The 9534-nt window shown below is 31.9% G+C and overlaps 1 protein-coding gene across 1 annotated transcript; it reads right to left on the reverse strand.

Moving 5' to 3' along the window:
* Positions 1–887: 887 nt before the first annotated feature.
* Positions 888–3805, reverse strand: LOC123220362 (pentatricopeptide repeat-containing protein At1g56690, mitochondrial-like). The gene has a single exon (XM_044642560.1). The coding sequence runs from the start codon at positions 3680–3682 to the stop codon at positions 1571–1573; it is 2112 nt and encodes a 703-aa protein (XP_044498495.1). The 5' UTR covers positions 3683–3805; the 3' UTR covers positions 888–1570.
* Between the last annotated feature and the right edge of the window lie 5729 nt (positions 3806–9534).

Here is a 9534-nt window from a genome sequence, read left to right on the forward strand (position 1 = left end):
CAGCCATCCATATGCAACGACGAATGACGACGTTTTGTTATCTTTCATTGTCGCATCTGGAAGAAAGGACAATACGTCATTCTTCATCGAGTCTTTCCGATTTGGACGATGAAGAGTCGTCTTTCGTTAGAGAAGGTCTTCACTTCTTTTCAATCTTTAGTCAGGTCTCTAAGCCACTAGAGATGAAACTTAAAAAAGAGGAAAAAATGAATTTGTCAAAGTTTAATCATAGAGGGTAAATGTGAGTTTTTAAAACTAAAAAAGGGAAATGATATAAATTTTTTAGGTTTTAAAGTTTATGAATGACGATTTTATCCCTACCTTTAACTAAAAATTTGAATAACAGTTAACTCATAAGTCAGTATTTAGATTTTTCATCTGTCATAAATATGATTTTAAATTTAGAGTAAAACTTAGGTGGGAAATTGTCCCTTTCCCTTTTCTATGACCTAGACCTCATTCTGAGAATATGCTGAGCTCTTTCTTCATAAATTTTATTGCGCAGACGGAGAAAAACTTAGCAACATGAAAAAGAAAATAGTTTCACTGACATGAAATGAAATTTCACCCAACATAAAAAAGATAAGACAACCAACTAATAAGAATGTGCCACATCAGCATCAGTGAAACACGTATTGTTACATGTTGCATAGAAGACCTGGCTCTCTCCTATGGATTTTAGTGAGCTTTTCTAATAGTTTGAGTATGACCTAGCAAATTTCATCAGAGATTAATGAAGTTATGTTCTTAAAACTACTTGGAATCTGCCATCTAGATATGATGACCTGATATATAAACTGTCTCAACGAAGACTTTTGAAAGGATTAATACCTCTATGTTCCCATGTAACAGCAGGATTAAATCTCTAACAGCAATGGCAGCAAATATAATTTGGAACATGTATAAATGCTTATCATTAGATGAACCTTTTGTACAGAGCCTTTTTGGCCAATTGCAGATTGGATTGAACTCAGGTTGTATCTGTTATGAATCTAGTGATGATAGGCAGTTTTACTGGCAGAAATGGTCGGATGAATAAGCTGCTTCAGATGCTAAGTACCAAGAGTAGTTGACAGGATGAATGATAACTTACCTAAACAGAATACACGTAATTTTTACAGCAAAATTGTTACCGCCAGAATTTGGTAGACATGAGATAAAATGCAATTTGATGCATTTTGCAGTTGCTTCAGACAGGAGCAGCTCCGAATACTTATCACAGCAAAGAGATTTAACTCATTGTCTGGGCAGAGCGGAGGAAGTTTGTATGGACATACTGATGTAAATTTCTGTGGTTTCAGTGATTCTCCATCTAAATTACTAAGGACCATCTATGTAATTTCTGACATTTCTCCTTCTTTCTCCTAGAAAATGAGCCAATTAGTAACCTTGAACTTCATAAATGATAGCCGAAAATTTTCCTACTCAAACTTCTCACCGTTAGTCTTCACTATGCAACTAATTTTACAATCAAAAGTTACAATCATCCTGCGTTCTGGATGAATATGTCAAAATTCTATGGGATGCATGATCGTTCCCACAAATTCCATCTGCACCCCTGATTCCTTAATCACCAATAGTCTTTGCATGAACACAATCCCTCTTTAAAATGATGGAATCTATTAGCATCCCTCAATATTATCTCCCTTCCAGTAACTTTTGCAATCAATTTAATAGCAGAATGGCAATCCCCACAAACTCGAAGATTTTTCATGACTCGGATGGGCATCCCTTCAGGCACCTTCAAAAGTCCATATGCCACAGCAAGTTTTTCACTATGATACCGCAAGCTATGCACCTTTTCTTCATCATCCACATCATGCAGCACAAAGCTACTGTCAGGACAATACCCCACTTCTCTCAATAATCCTCCCAACTTTTCCAACATCTTCATAATCATTGCATGCTCAGGGTGGCTCACACAGTCTGCACCAGTGAACATATGAACTTTCTTCTCTACCTCAATCCAACTACATCCAGGTGACTTGGTCACACTCCTTGCTCTCATGGTTTTTCTCAGCTGTGCAACATCACGCCATCTACCTTGAGATGCATAAATGTTTGAAAGCAAGATGTAAGGCCCAGAATTTTTGGGCTCAAGCTGCAAAAGTTTCTTTGCTGCAACTTCAGCCAAATCGAGCTTCATGTGGGTTCTGCATGCACCTAACAAGGAACCCCAAATAATAGCATCAGGTTCCATTGGCATTTTCTCAATTAACTTCATTGCTTCATTGATTTGACCAGCTCGACCTAGCAAATCAACCATGCAGGCATAATGCTCAGTTTTTGGTTTCACTAGATATTTTGACTCCATTGACTCAAAAAGTTTAAGCCCTTCTTTAACCTTTCCAGTGTAACTACAGGCAGAGAGAATTCCAACAAAGGTTACATCATCTGGCATGATGCCAGAGGTGAACATTTCGTGAAAAACTTGTAAAGCTTCTTCACCTAAACCATGTTGGGCATAACCAGTTATAATAGAATTCCACATAACAGTATCCCTTGTAGTGAACCTGTCAAAAATCTGTTTTGCTTTTACAAGATCACCACATTTGATATACATTGTGATCAAAACTGAGACAACATACACATCAAAATCATACTGGTATCTCACCAACTTTGCATGAACCTGCCTACCATGATCAAGACTCGCCAAGCTAGCACAAACAGAAAGAACACTAATCAAACATGGAAAATTCACTCCAATTCCTTCTCTTTGCATCAAAGTAAACAAATGAAACACTTCCAACTCAAACCCTCTCTTCTCATAAACCTTAATCATTGCACTCCAAGTTGCATCATCCTTCTCCCTCATTTGATCAAACAACATCTTTGCTTTCCTCACCTCTCCATTCTGCCCTAACCCAAGAATCATTGCATTACTAGCAACAATTGACATCATCGGCATTCTGCCAAAAAGTTCCCAAGCATCCTGTATCCTTCCATTGTGTATATAACCCATCAACATAGCCGTCCACGACACTTCATTTTTCTCCGGCATCACTTCAAAAAGCTTCCTAGCAACATCAACTTTATTATTATGCACATACCCACTAATCATTGTAGTCCAAGAAATCACATTCTTTATTGGCATCTCATCGAAAATCCCTCTAGCTTCATCTACACGTCCCTCTTGGCAATACCCTAGTATCATATTCGTCCTAGCAACAACATCCCTGACCTGCATCATGTCATACAATCTCCTCGCCTCATCAATGCGACAATCTTGAATCAACCCACCTAACATCACAGTCCAAGAAACCACATTCTTCTCAGGCATTTGCCAAAACAATTTTTCAGCCTCAACAATCATACCCTCTTGAACATAACCCCGAACCATGGCCGTCCATGAAACAACATTTCTCTCCGGCATTATATCAAACACTCTCCTCGCTTCACTAATCATCCCATTTTTCACATATCCAGAAAGTAAATTATTCCAAGAAATTAAATTTCTTTCAGGCATAATATCAAACATGTTCCGAGCTTTAATAGGTTGCTTGTTTTGGAAATAACCAGCGATAATTGAGTTCCAAGAAACAATAGTTTTGTTAGGCAATTCATCGAACACTTTACGGGCATTCTCGATTTGGCCTAAACGAGCGAACTGAGAAATTTGGGAATTAGCTGAAATTGCCACGCTGGTGCAGTATATTCTACATGGGTTTAAAAAAAACTGCATTGATTATTGAGAATTACAAGAACCACTATTGAGAAAAGCGGTAAACTTTCAAGTTTTGGTGTGGTAAACGAGTTTGGGTTTAGCCGTTCTTGCAGGGAACTAGAGTCAAAAGAGTTTAATTGAGCCGGGAAGAAGAAGCGGTTTTCTATCGTAAACTGATCTAATGGATAATATTACGCAACGATACAGTATTTAGGATCCAACGGCTATCATGTATCAACATCCTAGTCCCAGACTCAGTTATCAATCGAGTCAAACAATTTATTTATTCATATAAAAAAAAAAGTTCTTTTAAATTCAGAAAATTTCGACCTTATTTTGTGAAGTCCAAGAATGATTTAGGTCCGCGATTAAACTCAAAGTTCACATATGAAACAACATTATTTTTAATTAGTATCAATGAAGAGATTCGTACAAACGCTTAGAACCTTAATTTTGTAAAAATAATATGTTATGATTAAATAATTTTAAATTAGAGGTGAAATAATAATATTTTTATTAAATACATAAATTAACATTAATTGTTAGTATACATAATTTAAAAAAATTAATAAAAATAATATAATTTTATTAGAGTTAAACTATATTAACCAATACTCTATAAAATATAAAAATATCATCAAAATTTTAAATTAATAACTGTTTTATTTTCATATCCAACGTTTCGAATCCTAGCTTCTCAAACACTTTTTTATCTTAAAAATCAACAAAATCTAACAATAAACTTATCTTAATCCAAGTAAGCATTTTATTATATTCTTTGCTATTTTGTTTGAAAAGCTAAAACATAAATTTAAGATCTATTAGGGTAAGAATAACGGTTTGAATGGTAGGTGTTAAAAAAACATGTTAATTATGTAATTCAAAATACGGTAAATTGTGTACCCAGATTTGATTCATTTGTCTGAATTGATCTAAAGATGTTTTTGAATTGATCTAATTTAATATTTTCCACAACACGGTTTGCTTTATTGTGCTTTGATATGGATTCTATATAAAGAACTTCTGTGTATTCAATATTGGGAGCCTTCTATATATTTTTCTGCAATTGATAGGAGAAAAGTTGTGCATATTTTCTTTTGCGGCGGTTTTTAAGACATTTAAATATGTGTCTAATTACCACCTTAACTCTCATTTGATTGCAATCTCAACTGTCCATGGTCATTTATGTAATCGGTTTGAGTCGACCCGTCATAGGAGAACCCAAATTCAATCTCTCACTCACACATGACGTGAGATACGAACTAAATACTTTGACATAGAAATCTCCAACAACAGTACATTTCATTCTTACAAATGTGTTATATAATCTTATGAGCAACCTAAAGTTATTACTATGCAATTGTTAGAAATAACATAATTGTTTCAATAAAAAAAAAATGATCAATTGTTAGTCTTATTGTATCATTGACTTACTTGATACCGCCAACTTTATTTAATCCTTCAAAATAATTATGTTATCTTCATATGTATCCATGATTAAGTTATACCTCTCATATGATCGACAAGATCGATTGGCCAATAGATACATGTAATAAATAAATCTTTCTCTTATACTCGAAATTTTCAATTTAAACTTAACTGTTTTTTCAGTCATATTTCATATACCGTATCATACATAGTCATAGGTACAAAGCTAAGATAACAAACATTAAGGGTAAATATTGAATAATAGTAAAAAGTCTAAAGGTACAAATATAAGGTAAGCTTTACAAAATCTTACACAATGAGAAAGTAGAGATTCATTTACTTACCACTTTTATAGGTTGATTATACAAACATGGCATGAAACATGTGTTATAGTGTATATTCTCCACAAATGTCATATATCAGCACTGTACAAATCTAAGTTCAATCACTACACCCAACGTCTAACTTTAGTTCTTAAACATCTTCAAACTTTAAGGTATTTATTAAAAACTCATATCTAACATTCAAAAGTTATTTGAATATGGGAAATTTAAAGCAATCATTGTCAAATATATCTATCTATGACCTTATCTTGACTAATCATCAATGCAACATTTCAACTTTAATAATTCTTTTCTCAATAAATATGTTTCATCTTTGCTCACTTTCTCAATGCTAAAAGCAATTACTCATCTGAGTAAGTCAATCTATAACTTGTGTGACATTTTCATTTTCATTTTATTGAGCTTCCAAACAAAATGATGTGTATAATGAAGCTACAAGAATTTCGAGATGCAACTTCAAAAATAAAATGAATTTGAATTTATGGTTTTCGATGTTATGTCACAAGTATAATATATTAGTTCAACAACTTATCAATCATAGTTTTACACAATGTAAGATATTTAACATGTGTGAGATATAAATCTCTAGAAATAGATATGGTTAAAGGATCAACAACCATGTGATACATAGAATTATATTGTATGCTCATTTCCATTTTAGAAATAATGTCTCTAACAAAATTATGTCTAATGTCAATATGTTTGGTTCTACTATAAAATTTGAGTTCTTTGCAAAAAGCTATTATAACTCGATTATCACAATATAAAACTATATTACTCTAACAATATCGTCTTGTATATCCAAATTCATAAAGAATTTTTTTAACCAAACAACTTTTTGCACAATCACTAAATACGCTATAGACTCACCTCCATTGTGGATAAAGCTATACATATCTGTTTTTTACTACTCTAAGATATGACACTTTTGGAGTAAGAATGCATAACTAAAAATGGATTTGTGTTTATCTAAATTACCTCCCCAATTGACATCTAGATAGTCAACCGAACATAAATTTGATCCTTGATAACACAAACAATAATCTATAGTATCTTTTAGATATTTTAATATCCTTTTGATAGCCTTCTAGTGATCTTTGTTAGAATTCGATTGATATCAACTAACTAACCATAGCAAAACAAATGTTTGGGTATATACACATCATATCATACATAAGACTTCCAATAGTATTTTAATGGGGTGCTTTTGATACTTCTCTTCTTTCATCTTAAGTTTTGGGACACATTTTTTAGCTTAACAATTCGCCTTTTGACACAAGAGTATAAACGAGTTTGTAATTTTATATATTGAATCATTCTAGAATCCTTTGAATATAATGCTTTTGTGACAAAACTAAAAAATTTTTTGAACGATCTCTCTCAGTTTTAATTACTAATATGTAATTCACCTCACCCATGTCCTTTATGTTAAAATTCATAAATGATCAAATTTTAATAGTCATCACATACTTCAAATCATTTCCAGTTATTAAGACATCATCCACATAAAGAGATATAATTACAAACTTGTTATTAGACTTTTTGATATAAACACAATGGTCTTGTTCAATCATTTTAAAATCATAAGACATTATAAACTTATAAATTCTAAGTACCATTATCTAAATGACTGTTTTAGGCTATATATTGATCTTTAAAGTTTGCATATTTTATGTTTTTGGCTTTTTACAACGAATCCTACAAGTTCTTTCATGTAGATTTCTTTGTCAAACTCTCCATTAAGAAAAGTTATCTTGCATCCATCTAATGTAACTTTAAATTTAAATGTACAAGTATAACTAGAATCAAACAAACTGAAGTAAATCTTACACAAGCAAAAACTTTTCTTCATAATCTAAACCTTCTTGTTAGGTATAGTCTTTCGCCATAAGGTGAGTTTTGTATCTATCTACTAAGTCAGTCATCTTATGTTTGATTTTAAGAATCCACTTGTTTCTAATAAGTTTTCGACTCGATAGTAAGCCAACCAAACTCCAAACTTGATTTATTTCTATGAATTTTATCTCTTTTTACAATACTTCTTATCATTTTTCCTTATCAAAGGATAAGATAGCTTCTTTTGTACTTTTAGGTTCTTTATCATCTTAAGGAAGGGTAATGAAAACCTCATTTTCAATTTCAAAATATTGCTTAAGTACCTTTGGACGACCATTCATATGTAATTGAGAATCATTGCTCCAATTATTTAAAATATGTTAAAGCTTAATCTCAGTGCTCTCATTTGATTGAGATGGATAAGACAATTTGTCATTGCTCCTACTATATAGAATAGGTAAAAGTACTACTTCTTAAGACTCAACTAATGGTTGTTGAGATGTACCTATTTGTCATTCTTCTTTCATCTCATATAGATAAAAACATTTATTAGTATCACCCTTATTAAAAAAAACATTATCTATGAAAATGTAACATCTCTTGATTAAATTTTAGTTATTCCTCCTCAATGGGCATATATCCTTTAGAGTATTCAGAGTATTTTATAAATATATATTTCTTTCATTCTAATCCTAATTTTCTAAACTTATAGAAAGAGTTATGGTAAAATGTGGCAAGCACCAAAGGTCACAATTAATTTAAATCAGATTTTCTACATGTCCATAACTCATAGAGAGTACATGCAACTGATTTAGAAGGCATACAGTTAGGCGCAACAGATAATAACACATCATCCCAAAATTTTATTGGAAGATTTGTCTATGTCATCATCAACCTAACAATTTCTAATAGATTTTTATCTCTCTTCTCTCATATACCATTTTGTTATGAAATTCTTGGAATTGTTAGTTTCTTTACTATTCCTTTTTCGTTACATAGTTCTTGACTCTTCAGATAAATATTCAAGACCTCAATAAGTTCTTAAGGCTTTTATCCTTATGTCTAATTGATTCTCAATCTCATTCATATAGCATCTAAAGTATTCTATTACTTCTAACTTATAAGAGATCAAGTAGATATGACCGAAGTGAGTATAATAATCCATAAAAGTTTCTAACTTATGGGATCAAATAGACATGAATTAGTTGATATAATCATCTATAAAAATAATAAAATATGAGGTACCATGTTTTACTTTAACATTCATATGACCACATATATCTATGTGTATAAATTGTAAAGGAAGTTTAACTCTTATAACTTTGTCAAATGGTTTTCTTATAATCTTTCCAATTAAGCAATGTTAACATGTAGGCAGTTCAAGTTTTGTGATAAGTTTTAATAAACCTTTATGAGCCAATCTAATTATTCTTTCTTGGCCAATATACCTTAATCTGGCATGTCATGTATTTGCATATATAACTATACTACTAGGAGAAGCGAAAAAAGAAAAAATTAACATTATCATTATCATAATAAAGGGTTTCCAACACCATAAAACCATTCAACAATAAATTAAATCTATAGAAATTAGTACCATTATATATTTTAACAAAGTTCACAGAGAAATTCAAATTATATCCTAGTTTAAGTAAAACAAGCACTGAGACCAGATTTCGTCAAATATCTAGAGCATATAGAACTTCACATAGGTATAGGGTTTGGCTACCTTGTAAAACTAATTTGCATGTGTCTGTTCTTTTATTTCAACCCTTGTGATGTTGCTTACATAAATCTATCTCATCTCCTTTGAAATTCAATGAAATTTCATAAAAGTTCCTTTGTCATGCCATGCATGGTTTGTGCCTTCTAAGTTCACAATCCACATAAGTTGAGACTCAGTTAATAACATAGAACTAGAAACAAAAGTTTCATAATTTAAAATAGAACGAGTTAATACCATTTTTGGCTCCATGTATTCATGGGTGAAATGACCCTTCATGCCATAATTATAACAAGTCATTTTGGTTTTGTCTTTCTTTCCATCACATTTACCTCTGTTTCATTAGTATTGCTTGTTCTCATTCTTAAATTCTTGTACGATCTCCTTTGCCTTTTTAGACTTATGCCACTAATGTTTAAAGCCAGAAAACATACTAGAAATACATTCTACAACATATGCATAAACACCTGGTCCAGTTGCCTCAAGGTTTTCGTCTTTTAGCTCAATATAACAAGCAATATTAGGAAAAATCCTTATCT

Source organism: Mangifera indica, chromosome 7 (genome assembly GCF_011075055.1).
Source record: "Mangifera indica cultivar Alphonso chromosome 7, CATAS_Mindica_2.1, whole genome shotgun sequence".
NCBI classification, from domain to species: domain Eukaryota; kingdom Viridiplantae; phylum Streptophyta; class Magnoliopsida; order Sapindales; family Anacardiaceae; genus Mangifera; species Mangifera indica.